At 37.6% G+C, this 18846-nt stretch overlaps 1 protein-coding gene and 1 non-coding gene across 12 annotated transcripts in view; both read left to right on the top strand.

The window, feature by feature from the left end:
- Positions 1-3062: 3062 nt before the first annotated feature.
- The window catches only part of LOC106868546 (uncharacterized), an 18271-nt gene continuing 2487 nt past the window's right edge, over positions 3063-18846 (top strand). Inside the window, exons 1-6 of one of the 11 annotated variants that reach the window (XM_014913865.3) lie at positions 3302-3438; positions 4962-5082; positions 5769-5872; positions 9443-9997; positions 13062-13185; positions 13762-15236. In XM_014913865.3, coding sequence (XP_014769351.1) covers positions 13810-14997 — 1188 coding nt within the window. In that variant the 5' untranslated portion in view covers positions 3302-3438; positions 4962-5082; positions 5769-5872; ... (1 more) ...; positions 13062-13185; positions 13762-13809 and the 3' untranslated portion in view covers positions 14998-15236. Of the gene's footprint in view, positions 3439-3574; positions 3926-4938; positions 5083-5768; positions 5873-9442; positions 9998-13032; positions 13186-13761; positions 15237-18846 lie in introns of those variants that run through there. The other 10 variants (XM_089352958.1, XM_089352959.1, XM_014913883.3 and 7 more) reach the window with 10 other exon arrangements.
- On the top strand, positions 11397-11692 carry LOC149135684 (signal recognition particle RNA). The gene has a single exon (XR_016242063.1).

Raw genomic sequence — 18846 nt, forward strand, 5'->3', positions numbered from 1 at the left:
GGTTGCTTTGGCACATTTTTCTAATCCGAATTTCATTTCTATTTCCTCGGTAAAGCCGTGTACTGTCTGTAGTAGTGTTTCTAGCTCTTTGTCGTTTTTTGCATATAATTTTAGGTCATCCATATATAGAAGGTGGCTGACTGTTTTTCCATAGCATTTGTAACCGCATCCAGTTCTATTTAGCAATTCTGTTAAAGGTGTGAGTGCCAGGCAGAACAGGAGTGGAGAGAGCGTGTCTCCCTGGAATATTCCTCTTCTAATGGGGATGGCTTTCGTTTTCACAAGTCCCTCTTTTGTTTGGAGCTGTAGCACTGTCTGCCATTTGTTCATTGAGTGCTCTATGTATTTTATGATAATTGGTGCCACCTTGTTTATGGCTAGTGTTTCCAGAATCCACGTGTGGGGAACACTGTCGAAAGCCTTTTGGTAGTCCACCCAGGCCATACTGAGGCCTTTCTTCTTTCTGCGGCTGTCTTCAGTTATGGCTTTATTGATCAATAATTGATCTTTACAGCCGTATGAGCCCTTGCAGCATCCCTTCTGCTCTTCTGGAAACAGGTTGTTATTTTCCAGGTGTTTACTCAATCTCTGCGATATTATTGCAGTAAAGGCTTTGTAGATCATAGGGAGACAGGTTATAGGTCTATAGTTTTGTGGTTTCTCCGTTTCCGTGGATTTGGGGATTAAGATGGTTTTCCCTTTTGTGAGCCATTCAGGCATTGTTTCTGGATCTGCTATTATGTTGTTAAAGTTTTCTGCCAGCTTTTTATGCATTGCTGGCAGGTGTTTTAACCAGAAATTGGGGATCTTGTCGTGTCCAGGTGCTTTCCAGTTGCTTAGTCTTTGCAGTGTCTGGGTGACCTCTTCAGTTGTTATAGGGGCCCAGAGTTGCTCAGGTGCTAAGTTCGTTGTTTTAATGGTCCTTTTTGGGGGTTGTTGCTTCACCGACCATATTTGTTTCCAGAATTTCTCTAGTTCTTCTGCTGTTGGTGCTGAAGTAATGTCTATTTTATTTTTACCCAGTTCTTGGTAGAGTTTTTTGGGGTTGGATTTGAACTGTTTGTTTTGTTCAAAGAAACGTTGGCGTTTCTCATACCGGCGGATCCTCTGTGCTTTGGCAAGGATTATTATTATTATTATTATTATTATTAGCGAAAAAAAAAAGAAGAGTGCAATTGTTATCACGCTAGATGCCGAAATACCGTTCACTTGATAACAATGGCACTCTTTTTTTTTTTTTTTCTTTCTGTATACCTACTGGAGGAGTTACCTCAATCCTATAAAATAATAATGTTATTGTTGTTATTGTTAAGGGCTGCGAGCTGGCAGAATCGTTAGCACGCCGGGCAAAATGCTTAGCGGCATTTTGTCTGTCTTTTAATTCTGAGTTCAAATTCCGCCGAGGTCGACTTTGCCTTTCATCCTTTTGGGGTCGATAAATTAAGTATCAATGAAACACTGGGGTCGATGTAATCGACAATCCCCCTACCCCAAATTTCAGGCCTTGTGCCTATAATAGAAATGATTATTATTATTATTATTATTATTATTATTATTATTATTATTATTCAATTTATATCCAGACATATGCTGAAAGTCATGTATATGTGCACTCACCTCATCAGAGCTCGCGAATTTTTGTTTGTGCACCGAGATTTACTTGCTAATTCTAGCAGGTCGCTGGATCACGTAGAGACTCCTACTCTGTTCATTTGTAAATGTTCAAGAATATGTTTTTGATTTTCAGTCTTCGATCGTCATATACGATAAGGTCCCTTAGTAACATAAAGCTAATGTCAAATCGCCTTTATCATGTCACAAACCACGTGCATTTGTTTATATTCAATATTGCTACGTAAACAAACGGGTCACGTGACAGCTACCGCAAGTCTTAGCGTATCAACTTGGCAAAATTTACTAGTTTTTGTCTCGTTAATTACTGAATTCTTTTAGCGAGTGACGTTTTTCTTTTTTTAGCAGCCAAACACGATTTGAAAACGTCATTAAATTCAAACTAGATAGTATTTGATGGTAACACATCAGAATTCTAAGTTTTGCAACAGTTTACATATTCAGAATTATGGTAGGTGCAGTCTGCTTGTTTATGTGACAACTCCTTGTAAACACAAACATGCAGTTGCTCGATGCATTCAAGCAACGCAACATAAACAAGGTCGCACTCATTTGGTCAATTTATTTAATCGCTTTACATAACAACCTAAATTTTTAGATTGATCCATTTTCGTAAAATTTTGATTCCTGATATTTCTGAGAGAAATTTTTCGAACCTTGGTTAATTTTCAACGAAAGAATTCCAATAAAATAAAATATTTTTTCTTTCAAATTTCTGTCAGTTAATCCACTTTAATTATATTCTCACGTGATATGCAGTTATTGTTACTATTTAGTGATTACGAAGGCGGAATCATATGTCTTCGGATAGTAACTAAAAAAAAATGTTTCTTGTTATTATTCATTAAAACGATATTTTTTATACTAATGTTTGACGCTTTTTTTTTCATGTTCAATCTCTTCAAAATTAAAAATGTAATTAAAGCTAGATTTATAATGAAAATAAAACATTTCAATTGTTTATGATGAAGTAAACTTATTTTATATCTTATAAAAACGGAACCAGGTGGGGACCAATACAAATTTGTTCATAATAAATGCGTCCACTACAAAGATTTTAATGTATTGAAAAATCATATTGTTTTAATTTAATACTAAACATTAAAATTACAGAAATGAAACTGTAGAATTTCTTTTTCTTAATAATGATTTATTCAATTTCATGCTTTTTTATACGTTAAGAAAATAAATCGCAACATGTTTCATTGCAAGCACATTTATAGCGAACATTTTAAAGAAATCACTTTTTTAAAGAAACAACTTTTTTTTATATCTCATCTTAAATTTGGTACGATTTTTATCCTGGCATTTCTACATATATAATTTTTTTTTTAATTGCAACATATCCAACAGCTAAAAAATCCGCAAAATAAGAAAAATAGGTTTATTATTTTATTAGAGCAATTCATGGGGGGAAACTCTTGTACGAAATCGTAACTTGGCAATTAAGATTTTACCAATGACGCGAAAATATTCTATATTTAGAAAATTTGCCCGTTTGAGTTTTAAGTTCAAAATCTCGAAAACACAAATACTGGCAAATATTTGCAACGATCGTATTAAAATTACTGTTTTCATATGATTTATAGTTTTATTGTGTGGCATTTTTTTATTTTAAAAAATGTTTAATTCGAGTCATATTTTCAGCTGATACCGTTTGTTGACAACAGCGACACCTCAATGCACAGTTTCCGGTTGCTTTGAACCCATTTGCTAAACTAATTTGTTCCTCATCGTTTCCTTGTTATTTACTTTTCATGATAACATTCCTATAATCTAGCGTTTTCTTAGTTTCGGACACTGCAGGTAAATTACTTTAAACTTTTAAGTTTATATTTTTGATTAATTTATCAATTATTTTCGTAACATTGACCATCACCCAACTATATATATATATATATATATAAATGGTTATTTTAGAGAAATTTTATTAATTGTTTCAGGTTGCTATAAGTTAAATTTTTAAACATAAATGCAAAATCGTAGTGTCATTTTTTGATAGAGTAAAAAATAAATTTCTAACTTGAACATCTTCAGTAATTACTGTTTTTGTTGCACAATCAACACAAACCAACGAGTGAGCCTAAGTGGTCGTTCGATCGCTAGAAATAGCAGCCTAATCTACTTCAAACCACACCCTATCGTTTTCAAAATGAAGTATACTTGGTAGTGTAGTCCACTTCGTGATGAAAAATGTGATGTGATGGTCACGACTGGAATGCCTTTGATTATAGGTCTGCTATATCAAGACTGGAGTGGGAGTAAAAAACAAAACAAGCTAACGAGGAAATAGGTACGTGATCGTTCGACCTGCTAGAAATAGCAACCAAATTTCCCTCAAGACATAACCTCTTGTTTACAAAAATGACACAGAATAATAATGATCCTAAGATATACTAAAATAACAATAGCAATAATAATAAAGACAGGCGGTCATATCCAGAATGCTTTTTGATCATAGGTGTGGAGGTCCTGGTTGATGAGAGCTGACTTGGGGTTAAACAACAAAACGTGCCCGCTTCTACATGGTCGTTCAACCGGCTACAAATAGCAGTTAAATTTTCATCAAACTACCATAACATCTTAAAAAAGACACATCGTATATGAACTCGGATACTTGTCAGAAAATATAGGATTGTCATCGCTGGAACGAACGGTTTTACCATTAATCTGCAACAAAACAACTGATAACGAAGAACAATTATTTTATATTTACTTCTTTGGCTGTAGTTCTTAAAAAATATATAATAATCTTTTTTTCTGTTGCTCTTCATAAATTCGTTTGTAGTTTTTATAATGTCGCAACTAATAAAACCCTAGCCCATTTACATAACAGGCACTAATTAGTCGATTCTTGATTCTATTATCTATTTCCTTTGACAACTGTTTCACTAACATCATAATATACATAACACAAATTGTTGTAGCACGTGTTATGAATTATTATGTTGGGTCAAATATAAAGACACTCTCTTGATCAAGCTGATGTAATATTTCAGTTTTGTTTGTTTATTTTATGGTTTTGATAAGTACTAACAAATACTATGTTGTTTATACACAATTTGACATTGAGTACTTGTTAGTAATGTGCTTCCTGTACAAATTTTCCCACTAAATATTAAAATTTAAAATTAAATATTCGTTTCTACTGGTGCATTTCTACAGGTTCAATATTTCAAGGGAGGAGAAATAATCACATTCTGACTTTCTTGCTTTTGCTAGACATTGGTAGCTAAGTGAAGTAAATTGTGGCTTTTTTTTACCTTTAAATGTTGGTTTCTCACAAAACAAGCATTTTTTTTTAAGAGGAGGAGTGTTGATTGTTTCAGCCCAGTTCCTGATTGAGACTTATTTTATCAGACTTCAGAAGCATGAGAGGCAAAGTTGAATCTGGTAGGGTTTGAACGCAGATATGGAACTTAATACTAAAAGCAGTTGTCTTACTCTAAGGTAAAAGCATCTCATAAACCTATTCCTTTTTCTCTTCTTCTTTTAAATAACTTCAGAATTTACACAAACTTGTTTGATTACTTTATTAAATTATGTGCATATATATTTCTCTATTATTGTTATCTGACAATTCAACAGCTCACATACCAACATCATCATCAATATTTTAGTGTCTTTTTCCCCTAGAAAAGGTTAGACAGGTTGATTGTACCACTTATCCATATTTTTCATCATTTCATGCCCAAGGTTAGCATCCTGATATCAAATAGGTCATGTCTTTAGTCTTTCTGTTCTTTGGTTACCGTCCATAACACACCAATATTTCACTGAGCACTTAGGTTTATTTACATCAAATCTCTCAGCATATGTCAATTGATGTCTCTAACGTTACATTATTTAGAAGGGTGCACTTTTCTTGAGGGGGCATGTGCCCCTCAGGCCTCCTTCTTCGGTCTGCTCCTGCACTCATCAGGTTAACATTACGGATGCAACTAATTGTATTTCTCTCATTTCTCTTCAGACTTCACAGATCATCCATGTTTTTATGCCTATATCTCACTAACATTTTGCATTGCACTTCTTATCCATGCTTCATAAAATCTGCTTTGTACATTGACAGAGGAATTCTTTTGTTGTCAGCTGAAGTAAAATCTCTTTAAACTATTTTCACTCTTTCTTTATTCTAGCAATTGTCGTTTCATTAAAGCCATTCCCAGGACTAATTAGATCACCAGACTAACAAAAATTATCAACTACTTGTGGGACCCGTGAATATTTCACAGAATTAATGGTAAACCTATTGGGTTATCTCTGAAAACTTTATCCAAAAACCTGAAACATGTCTCACTCTTTGCCTTATTCTCTTTTTCTCTCTCTTTTTTCTTTCTCCCCTCTTTCCCTTCAACTAATGCCATGAAAGCATTACAATTACATTCCCTCTACCTCATGTCATGGACGCTTCTCTCTCCCTTTTTTCTTTCTCCCTTCTTTATCTCTAATCACGTGAAAGCATTACTAACAGGTTAAGTAACACAATGACAAGCAGAATTATTATAAAATGTCTAAACTACCTCAGCCATTCAGGGACCTTATTTCACGGGTACTCTATTTTAACTATTCTTCAGTATTCTGACAACCAACTCGTCTGTACTCCATTTTAAGCTCTGGTTTTTTGTCACTGTCAGAAATCTTACTGCATTTTTGTTTGTTCTTTCATTACACTGAGTATATAATATTAGATTTCTACTTATTCTCTTCATACATATTGAATAAAATTACTTCCCAGAAAGCATTGCAACATTGTGCTCTTTGTTAATTTGGTCTATGTTAAATTGACCCTAGCATACTAGCAGGGGTACAGTGGATGCTTTAGCAAATGCAGACCCAATTCTTTTTTGCTCTGTTACAACCATGCAGTCTGGCCATTTTACTTCCTGATACAAACCACTTTACATCAGAGAATGGGTGCATTTTATTGTGCCATTGACACTAGAGATGCTGTCCCCAACAAGAAAGAATTCAAAGATCCTCTGACTCTATGTTTGTTTCTTCCTTTACTACGTGATCTGTACAGTTTGATGCCTCTTAACACAAATCTCTTCTCAGTGTGGATTGGGTACATTTTATCATGCTATTGGCACTTGAAAGGTGGTCCCATGTTAGAGAACTGAAAAGAGAAACACCACAGCTTTCTCCAAATGTGTTCAGAAATTGAAAGATAATTTTGTCGTCATTCTGATGTCAACTTGTTGGTCATTGAATATATAAAACCCTACATAAATGGAAAAAGACAAGACCAACATTGAACAGTGGAAAAATATTACATCATATTGAGTACTTTGTTTATTCCACTACTTGCTATACCACACACACACACACATGTGTGTGTATATATATATATATATATATATATATATATATATATATATATATATAGTAGAAATGTTTGGGCTAGCTGCACAACAAAAATTATTGTTGTCGCTCTTGATAGAATCTACGTTAGACTCCCTTTATTACATGACCTGATAGAGTTCAAGCAATTATTACAAAGCCAATACATAGTGTGGAGAGCACATCTGTATGAGAGAAAAAGAAGGAAAATGAAATTGGTATTTCTTTTATTGCACCGTCGTTTAACGTCTGCTTTGCATGCTAGCATGGGTTGGACGATTTGACTGAGGACTGGTGAAACTAGATGGCTACACCAGGCTTCAATCTGATTTGGCAGAGTTTCTACAGCTGGATGCCCTTCCTAATGTCAACCACTCCGAGAGTGTAGTGGGTGCTTTTACGTGCCACCGGCACGAAGGCCAGTCAGGCGGTACTGGCAACAGCCATGCTCAAAATGGTGTATTTTATGTGCCACCCGCACAGGAGCCAGTTCGGCAGCACTGGCAACGATCTCGCTCGAATGTCTTTACACATGCCATCCGGCACAAGTGCCAGGAAAGCGATGCTGGGCACAGGTGCCATGACGATTTCGCTTTCTTATGATTGATAAATGGCAAATACAATTTACAAAGTGCATTTGATCATACTGATTGTATCATCAGGCTGAGCCAAAATACAATGAGACTCACCTTAAGAAATGGTTGATGGCCTAAGGGTGTGGAGGAGATGAGATAGCATGGGTGGCCAGCTATAACAGTATAGGGTAGGACTCAGCACACAGGATATGGGGAAGGAGGTCAGCTGAATGTCTAGACCCATGCAGGCCAAAATAAGAACTAGGGCACCAAACTGATCAGGTCACATTGAACTGTGTGGTTTATAGGTAGGTAGATAATGTAGTGCTGTTTTAAACAATACCAGCCAAACAAGGTCTAAGGTTTGCTGCTTGGGGAAGGAAGTAGAGGTGTCAATTAGGTCTTTAACACAAAATTTTCACACAGTGAGCTTCAAAAGAGTAGTCCTCAAATTGTTGGCACTCCATCGCTTACGACATCGAGGGTTCCAGTTGATCCGATCAACGGAACAGCCTGCTCGTGAAATTAACATGCAAGTGGCTGAGCACTCCACAGACATGTGTACCCTTAACGTAGTTCTCGGGGATATTCAGTGTGACAAGGCTGACCCTTTGAATTACAGGCACAACAGAAACAGGAAGTAAGAGTGAGAGAAAGTTGTGGTGAAAGAGTACAGCAGGGTTCGCCACCATCCCCTGCCGGAGCCTCGTGGAGCTTTAGGTGTTTTCGCTCAATAAACACTCACAACGTCCAGTCTGGGAATCGAAACCGCGATTCTATGACCGTGAGTCCACTGCCCTAACCACTGGGCCATTGCTCCTCCACAGTCCTCAAATACATGGATATAAATACATAGAAGGTGCATTCCAGAAGTTTTGAGGCTTTTTCTGGAGAAACATTTATCAATTTCAAAAGAGTACAACTCTCATCTCCTTCAAAGTAGAATCCTCTGACTCCAGCCACTTAGTGAAAGGTCCGTGAAAGCCTCCTTCATCTTACCAATGTCTTCAAAAGGTTCTCCTTCTGCTTGGTGAACAACCAAAAGTCACAGGGTGCAAGGTCTGGACTATAGGAAGGGTGTGGGACACTTTTAATACCCATCTTTGTCAAGTGGTTTGGCTAACAGGATAGAATTGTGGACTGGTGCAGGTGCTCTGGCCTTTTGTGATAAAATCTCTTCCTGAACACTCTCAAAACCTCCAAAACTTTAACTCACAATGAGCTTCCAAATAGCCTTCTTGTCAGCTGTGATATGCAGTGTTTAGGTACAGTATGCTCAAAGTGCTGTTACAGCTGTTTCCTTCAATCTTTAATAAAAGGAAGTTGGCCGAACACTTTTTTAGATATACTAAAGTTACAATAATCTAGGACAGTTATAATTGCCTCTCCTAAAAATCTCAAAACGTCTGAAATGCACCTCATATGTATAAAGGCATGTGTGTATATATATATATATGTGTGTGTGTGTGCGTGTGTGTGTCATTGCCAGTGCTCCTGGACTGGCTCCTGTGCAGGTGGCATGTAAAAGACACCATTTTGAGCATGGTCGTTGCAAGTACCGCCTGACTGGCCTTCGTGCCTGTGGCACATAAAAAGCACCCACTACACTCTCGGAGTGGTTGGCGTTAGGAAGGGCATCCAGCTGTAGGAACTCTGCCAGATCAGATTGGAGCCTGGTGCTGCCATCTGGTTCGCCAGTCCTCAGTCAAGTCGTCCAACCCATGCTAGCATGGAAGGTGGACGTTAAACGATGATGATGATGATAGATATATATATATATATATATATATATATATATATATATATACACATACACTCGCACGCACACACATAGATTATTAAGAAAACTTTACTTCCCTCAGCAGTTAGTAATACTACCTTTTGATTACTTTCAGATCAGAACCATAAGAATCAGCAGTGACATCTTTGATGATGCATCAAACCTGTGATACAGTTCGTTTCCATTCTCCAGTTTTGCATACCACCTTCAAACTGTTGTAGTTAATCAAATGCATATGCAGTATTGCTCACATATGGCACTGTCGGTTCAATTACGATGGCTCTTTGAGTAGAATCAAACTACAAAAAAAGAAGAAAAAAACTATCAGAAATATAGTATTATGATGGAGGAATTGAAAAGTACTTCCCAGATCAACTGTAATTCTCTCAAGCATTAGCACCATGAAACAACTTTTCCAGTATTATATTTAACCAGTCAGAATTTATTGCCTTGATGAAATACATGCGGAACCAATCTAGCAAGAATATCAGAAGAGTTGATGATGTCAACTTGCTTCTTTACAATATCAAAGAAACCTCTTGTTATTCTATTATGACCTCGGTTATAAGAAGCCAACTATTACAGACAGAGAATATGTGTTGTAATCTACAATTCTTGCAGGAGTTGGAGACTGCTTTAACACACAGTATTTAATATGTGCTAATAGCAGGTAAGACAGACAATTTTGAAGTTAGACTTTATCTTCCGGTCCAGATGTATGCATACAAAAGTATATAAAAATGAGTGAGTCTGAACTTAGAGAACATGGCTGAAACTTAATCATCATCATCATCATCGTTTAACGTCCACTTTCCATGCTAGCATGGGTTAGACAATTTGACTGAGGACTGGTGAAACCAGATGGCCACACCAGGCTTCAATCTGATTTGGCAGAGTTTCTACAGCTGGATGCCCTTCCTAACGCCAACCACTCCAAGAGTGTAGTGGGTGCTTTTAATCCTTTTGATAATCAACCCACCCAAGACTGCCCTTAGTCCTGTGGTATAAGCTTGTTTTTTTTAAAGGGATTTCAAAAATTAATTGAAGCAAAGGTTGTGTATTTGAACAGAAATGCAATAATAAAAGGGTCAATGTTAGAGTGTGTGTTTGTCACAGTATCGTGGTATTGACCAGACTATTGGATGTTGTTATACATCACTTGTCACAATGCGCTTCACATTGCTTTAGCTTTCAAATGATGGCCCCCTGCTGGCTAGTTGAGCAGGCCAATATTCTCCCTGATTGAAAAGTAATTTCATCATGGGGTTACCCATTTACAGCTGAATAGATTGGAACAACCGGAAATAATGTGGTTTACTCTAGAACACAACATGCTGCTCAGTCCAGGAATTGAACCTATGATCTAGTGATTGTAAGTACAATACCCTAACCATTAGATCACACACCTTTACATGGCTGTGTGGTAAGTAGCTTGCTTACCAACCACCCAGTCTGTCTTGGCACCTGTGCCCAGCGTCGCCTTCCTGGCACTTGTGCCAGTGACACGTGTAAGACATTCGAGCGAGATCATTGTCAGTGCCGCTGGACTGGCTCCTGTGCAGGTGGCACGTAAAATACACCATTTTGAGCGTGGCTGTTGCCAGTACCACCTGACTGGCCTTCATGCCGGTGGCACGTAAAAGCACCTATTACACTCTCAGAGTGGTTGGCATTAGGAAGGGCATCCAGCTGTAGAAACTCTGCCAAATCAGATTGGAGCCTGGTGTAGCCATCTGGTCCACCAGTCCTCAGTCAAATCGTCCAACCCATGCTAGCATGGAAAGTGGACCTTAAACGATGATGATGATGATGGGCTATAAATATATGCTAAAATTCTACTGAACAGCCCCTTTTAATGCAAGGTACATCTCACACTTTTTTATCCACTGCACTCACAACCACCCTAAAATCTATAATATTCCAAAATACAACAACATCCTAAACAATATCCTCTCCTATTCAGTTGAAACAAACATACAAAACACATGTACACAGAAATTACTGCAACATTAATATCACACATATTATCCACAAATATTGTGGTGGAATGTATGTCATTGATGATAAATATTGAGTTGCGGTGTGCTCCTGTAATCCAGCTACTCGGAGTCTTGGTTGGTTGGCTGGTTTGAGGATAGGAGTTCTGCTAGTCGGTCTTCTATGGCGATTGGGTGTCCGCGCTAAGCTCGGCATCAATATGGTGCTGGAGAGGGAGCTCATCAGGACCAGGTTGTCTAAGGAGGGTCGCTCCGGCCCAGGGCGGAAACGCAGCAGGCAAAAGACTCCGTGTTGAGCAGTAGTGGGATCACGCCTGTGAATAGTCATCGGCTGGCAGCCTGTTCGATGCAACTGAACACCAATCTAAAAAAAAAAAAAAATGGCGGTGCTCCAGCATGGCTACAGCTCATGAGCTGAAACTAGATAAAATGAAAAAAAAAAATGTAAAATGAACAATAACTAAGTGAGATAATGCTCTGACACATTTTCATCATCATCTGTCTTTTCCAACTGAGGCAATAATGTATCTCCCCTACAATAAAACACCCATTCCTGTCTCTCTATGATACTTTGTCTCATCACCTGACATAAAGCCACCTTCCTCAATACTACATACCCTCAGTTGAGGGATTTTGCAAGTTACTTGGTGACCTCAACTGGTGCTAGGGCCATGTAAAAAGCATGCAGTAGATTTTGTAAAGTGCGTGAGAAGACCCGGCAAGCCAAGTAAGATCGTTGCCAGTGCCCCTGGACTGGCTCTTGTGCGGGTGGCACATGAGATGCACCATTTTGAGCGTGGCCGTTGCCAGTACCGCCTGACTGGCTCCCGTAGGATTTTCGAGCGAGATCGTTGCCAGTGCCCCTGGACTGGCTTGTGCGGGTGGCACATAAAAGACACCATTTCGAGCATGGCCGTTTTCGTGCGGGTGACACGTAAAAGCACCCACTACACTCTCTGAGTGGTTGGCGTTAGGAAGGGCATCCAGCTGTAGAAACTCTGCCAAATTAGATTGGAGCCTGGTGTTGCCATCCAGTTTTACCAGTCCTCAGTCAAATCGTCCAACCCATGCTAGCATGGAAAGCGGACGTTAAACGATGATGATGATTGATGTTAGGACAGGCATCCAGCTACAGTGAGCATGTCAAAGCAAACATTGAGCTTGGCATAGTCGTCCAGCTTGCCTGCTCCTGTCAGACCATTGAACCCATAGAAAATGGGCATTAAATGGATACGATAATGAAGATGAGTCATTGTCACACTCCAACCAACCTTTTCAACTGGAAGCATACAGAAATTAATTGGACAATGGAGAGAGAGTATGTAATGTCTAGACTACAACATTGCACCATATGCAATTAACCACTGTGTATTGACGTGTATAGTATGGTTAGGCAAAGACATGATATCCAGAATAACAAATATGAGTCACACCTAATTGTTCAGTTAATTATGCAAACCATATATTTCTTCATGTCATAGATTTCCTCAGTTGCAACTGGCCTGGAACTACACAACTCATAAAAACAAAGCGGTAAACACCAATCAGTTATAAAGTATTTATTGTGTATTTTCATTGATTACAAATGCTTTTGTTATATACAAATGTTAACTTTTGCAAATAGGAAAAATTATTGTTCTTTTTAATTACTGTTCTCAACTTTTTTCTTATTAGGTGTTGTCACTATTTACCTGGTGTCTTTTTCTAGATTAGTCTTTTATACTGCTCTCTATTCAGATGACTTGCTTCGATGAATGGAAGAGATATGGCAGAAAAAAGGACTCAACAAGTCAGTCTGTTCTAACAAGAACTGTTTGTGATGTAACATACTACCAAATGTATATAAGTGCTTACGGCAAATGTAAGTGACAATGTTCTAGTTAAAGCTTTTTCCTTTTTTGTTCATTTCTAATAATTATGCAAAACTGTTACAGTGTTAATTGCATTTTCACTATGCTAAAATCTTTGTGGGTGTGTGTGTTTTGATATTCTATAAAATATTACTATTACTTCATTATTCCATTTTTCAAAATAGATGCCTGCATTTATTTGAGAAAAAACTTCTTCCATCTTCAACAGATTAATTAGTAGCTCCCAAAATTTATGTTAATGGGACAATTATTTTAATATCTTTCATATCTTTCCTAAAAGCATCAAGATGGTATTTGAAACTTTTCCAATCAAGTACCAAAAGTCAACTGTTGATTCTATCCATCAAGTACATCCAGTTATATCTCCAATACCTCCATTAATTATAATTTCATAATCTGAAAACTTGTGATTTTCTGATCATTAGAGCAGTATCTTACCATCATAAGTAGTTTCATTTAAAGAAATATTTATCAAATTAACAAAATCTTTAAAACTATTTTCAAATATTTTCACCGGAATTTTTGTTGTTTTATTTATTTATCTTTATGTTATTCTATTTTCACAGGTCTCTGGAGCAAGTTTGATATCCATTTCTTATGTTGATTCTATCATCATGAACGATTCTGCTAATTCTATGGAAAACTCAAATGTTGAGAAGAATTTTCAGTGTGATCAGTGTTCATTCACTACAGAGTTTCATTCAGCTTTGGTACATCATCTCAGTCAAGTGCATAACGAACAACAAACATTTCTTGGAAATGTGTCCGATATAAGTGAGGATGCAGCTATTGATAAAGGAAATAATAGTACCCCGGTCGGTGGACTGGATGATGAGAAACGTAGGTTATTTCACTGTGAGAGCTGTTCTTTTTCTTCTCCATTCCGTAGTAAAATTGTAAGTCATTGTGTTGTTCATTCCGATGCCCGTCCCTTCATCTGTGATCTTTGTGATTATGCTGCAAAAAGAAAATATGATCTAAAAAAACATATGCATTTCAAACATAAAGTTTTCCAATCTGGATTCATACCACTCCCCAACCAACCATCAATTGATAATTCCTCTTTACGATTTGTAACTAATCAGTATGGAGTTAATGAACATGAATCTCGATTGACTGCCACAAACACAAGTTATCCTAATGAATCTGTCCAATATTCTAAAAACGTTTCTTCTGTGAAAATGGAATCTGAGACTAGTGAAGATGACTGTTATATTATTGATGAAAGTTTATCAGTTCAAGAGCCCTTTCCTAATACAAACATGTTGAATCTTTCCAATGTAACATTGAATAAACAATCTGTTTCTGATTTTCAGGAGCAAGCAAATAGATCTCTTGTATCTGCTGCTCCTCAGAGTAGTACAGCTTCAGATCACATATCAGTTCCAGGACTGACCAAATCTTCTTCTACTTATTTTCCCCTGCAACCATCGAGTTTGTTTTCAAAAGATCATCTCCCTATTCGTCAAACACCTCCACAATCCCTTGAAAGTGGTCAATCACCAGCTTCAAGAACTTCACCTTTTATTAAAGACATTGGTGTAACAAGTACCATTGCTGAAACGAGCTCTCATTCTTCTACAGCAACAGTTTCTAGTTCAAATGTTTCAGACAAATGTATTGGCAACAGCCGAAGTTTTACATGCCCACATTGTAACATCCTTTATTTTGACAATGCACTTTATGTGATGCATATGGGCCTTCACGACCCTGAGAACCCTTGGCAATGCAATTTATGTGGTGACATTTATCATGATGTTTATAGTTTCACTTCACATTTTATCAATGAACACAGACAGTAATTTATCAATGAATCATGTTATATGACAGGTAGCGAAAATGAAGTTTCTGCTGAACATAAGACATGTCATATTTTATATAACGTATGACTACTACCACTAAAATAACAAACTCACTCTGTACTTCACTACCTACTAATAAACTACCATCATATGTATGCTCTCTCGCAAACACACACACATGTTAATACACTACGATTTTATACCTTTTTTGTTAAGTATAATTTTATTGTGATTTTCAATCAGATTTTTTTGTTGTCTTTTCATTCATTTTGGGATTTACTATTAATTGTATCCATTCCACTTTCTTTCTCTATCTCTGTCTGTTTCTCTCTCTCTCTCTCTCTCTCTCTCTCTCTCTTCTTCTTCTTCTTCTTCTCTCATAACAATTCTTTGTGAGCTTGAAGTGGAGATAAATAGGATGGTCTAAGCTTTTAGCATTTCATTTCCTTCTGCACTTCATGTCCACTGGATGTTTACATGAATACATGGTATGAATTTAATATATATACATAAGAGATTACACACTATTTTAACACATTAAACTATAAATATTCACACATTTTCTGTCTATCTTCTCTGCTTATTTCTTTTCTCTCTCTCTCTATCTCTCTTTCTCTCTCTCTCTCTCTCCCCCTCTCTCTCTCTCTCTCATACACACACATTAACACATGTATACTCTATATATTTGTATTGGAAGCTGAAACTAGGAAACATCATTGTTCATAATCTTAAATTTTAGTTGCTAACACATTTCATTGCAAACGTTTTCAGCAAATGTAATTGCAACAGAGATATATTAGGGTGTTTGGAAAGTAATTGTGTTTTACCAGAAAGGATATAAAAACAAACATAAACTATGTTTATCTGAATAGTTTTAATCAAATAGTTTTAATCAAATAGTTTTAATCAAGAACGTAATCACCATTGTTTTCAAGAACTGCAGCCCAACAGGAAAGTAACTTTTTTATGCTATGTTCAAAGAAACCTATTTCTTTTCCTGAAAAAAAGAGTCTGAAAGACTGATTTTAACTTCCTCTCGGTTTCTGAATGTTTTGCTACTTATAAAATCTTCTAGTGATCAGAACAGATGGAAATCCATAGGTGCTGAGTCAGGTGAGCATGGAGGATGATGTGGAAGAACTTCCCATCCTAACAATCTTATTTTTTCTTGGGTTTATTTTGAAAAGTGTGGCTGTGCATTGTCATGCTGAAGAATAACACCTTTTCTGTTTACCAAAGCTGGCCACTTTTGACATAATTTTTGATTTACCATGATGGCACCTGTGCCCAGCGTCGCCTTCCTGGCACTTGTGCCGGTGGCACGTGTAAAGACATTCAAGCGAGGTCATTGCCAATGCTCCTGTGCAGGTGGCACGTAAAATACACCATTTCGAGCGTGGCCGTTGCCAGTACCGCCTGACTGGCCTTCGTGCCGGTGGCATGTAAAAGCACCCACTACACTCTCAGAGTGGTTGGCGTTAAGAAGGGCATCCAGCTGTAGAAACTCTGCCAAATCAGATTGGAACCTGGTGTAGCCATCTGGTTCACCAGTCCTCAGTCAAATCATCCAACCCATGCTAGCATGGAAGGCTGACGTTAAACGATGATGATGATGAGCAAGTTGTTGGCAATAGGCATCTGCATTGATGGTTCTTCCATGTTCCAAAAGCTCATAATGGATGATACTATTCATGTCCCACCAAACACAGAGCAAGGATTTCTATGGATGGAGTTCTAGTTTTGGTGTTGGCACTGGCCTCTCAGTTCATGATAACCATTGTCGTTTTTGTTTTCTGTTATGATGCAAAACCCATTTTTCATCACCTCTAACAGTGCACTGCAAAAATGACAGGTTGTTATTCCTAGGTAGAAGATTGCTGCAGATTGTGTTCAGTTCTCAAGCGTAAACTCTTGTGGAACCCAAATTCCCTCTTTGCATGTTTTCCCAAATTTGGTTGAGATGCGAAGACCTGTTGGAGCAAGTGAAATCGAAATCGAAATTGAACCATACTCGTTGACTGGCACCTGTGCCAGTGGAGCACAAACAGCACTGTCCGAGTGTGTTCATTGCCAGAGCAGCTGTCTGGCTTCCGTGCTAGTGGCCTGTAAATAGCACCATTTGAGCGTAATCGTTACCAGCACCGCCTTCTAGCACTTGTGCTGGTGGAACGTTAGAAAATCATTCAAGCGAGGTCGTTGCCAGTGCCGCTGGACTGGCTCTCGTGCAGGTGGGACGTAAAAAACACCTTTTGAGCAAGGCCATTGCCACTACCATGTGACTGGCCCTCGTGCCAGTGGCACATAAAAGCACCCACTACATTCTCGGAGTGGTTGGCGTTAGGAAGGGCATCCAGCTGTAGAAACTCTGCCAGATCAGATTAGAGCCTGGTGCAGCCTTTTGGCTTGCCGGTCCTCAGTCAAATTGTCCAACCCATGCTAGCATGGAAAGCAGACATTAAACGATGATGATGTCTATGGATAGTTGAACATGACACATTAAATTATTGTGCCAAATATCTGCTGCTTTGATGTGGATCTGATACAATAGTCTCATTCAAAACGTTGTCATTCAGAGTGGGTTATCTTCCAGAGCAAGGCTTGTTGGATGTGTCACAATCACATCTTTAAACTTATCAAACCACAGCTGACATGTATGAGTTTTCACTGCATCTGGATACACTTCACAAATGTTTTCCATTGCTTCTGTAAACAGTACTTTTCTTTTGAAACTCATACAGTAAGCAATGGCGAATATGTTGTTTCATAAAGTTCTTGTCCTCCATGGAGTTTATTACTGAAATAACTATGAAAGACACACTACCAGATAGAAAGGGTGATATACTATTTTTAGACAGTTCCACCCATTTGACCATGGCTCTGACATGATTGGTTGATTCATATTTCATAGTGGTGAAAAAATGCAATTACTTTCTGAATACCCTATACATTATGACAGTGGAGTGAAGACTGAAGATTCAGCCTCAAATTTATAATTAAATTCAACCACATTTATTGAATATATGTATGTATGTGCATGAATATATATACAAGTGAGTGTACAAATGAAAAAAATGCACTCAACACCGGAGTTAAATGTATTATTTAAAATAGTTTGATTCGGCTCCATGTGACTTCAAGTTTTGCAGGCCTCTTACAGAAACCTATCTTTTTCAGGCTTAGATTACCAAATGTGTGTGAGTGAATGCATGCCTGTATATTCATTCAAAACTGATTATTCACTCCGTCATTACTTACATTGGTAGCTTTGTTGGTGCTGAGGTCTGTGAATTAAACAACTTGTATATTTTATAAGCCCTCAAAACAAAACAAAAAATGACCCACTCCCACAGCATAGGATTACATAAGGATGATGGTTTAGTTGTTTCTTATGACCACAGCATGGACTAATTGTAGGAAGCAAATTACAGGCATGTGGAGTTGGTGATGTCATATAGAGTTGTAGTTGGCTTGGTGAGGTATGTGCGTTGTTTAGCATGTAAAAGGAGTTAAGTTCTGATGCTATCTTGTATTATCTATGTTACTTGAAAACCAAGACATGTTAAGTGCATACAAGATTCCCATTAACGATATTTGGGAGAATATTAGTGTCATAGTCAAGTGTGTAACTTAAAATTCATTGGACCAATAAAGAATCCTCTACATGGCTTCTCTGTTTGCTACAGCCAGCAGCTACCTCTTCTTTAAATAATAAACTACCAACTTAAAACGGATAGAGTAATTTGGGGTATCATATACCAGAAAAGAACATGTCTTAGTCAAAGCTTGAATGCCAGTAAAACTAGGTTCATCATGCAAAATTATTTTGTTCCCAACACTTACAAATACCAC

Source organism: Octopus bimaculoides, chromosome 5, assembly GCF_046866305.1.
Source record: "Octopus bimaculoides isolate indiv1 chromosome 5, ASM4686630v1, whole genome shotgun sequence".
NCBI lineage: Eukaryota > Metazoa > Mollusca > Cephalopoda > Octopoda > Octopodidae > Octopus > Octopus bimaculoides.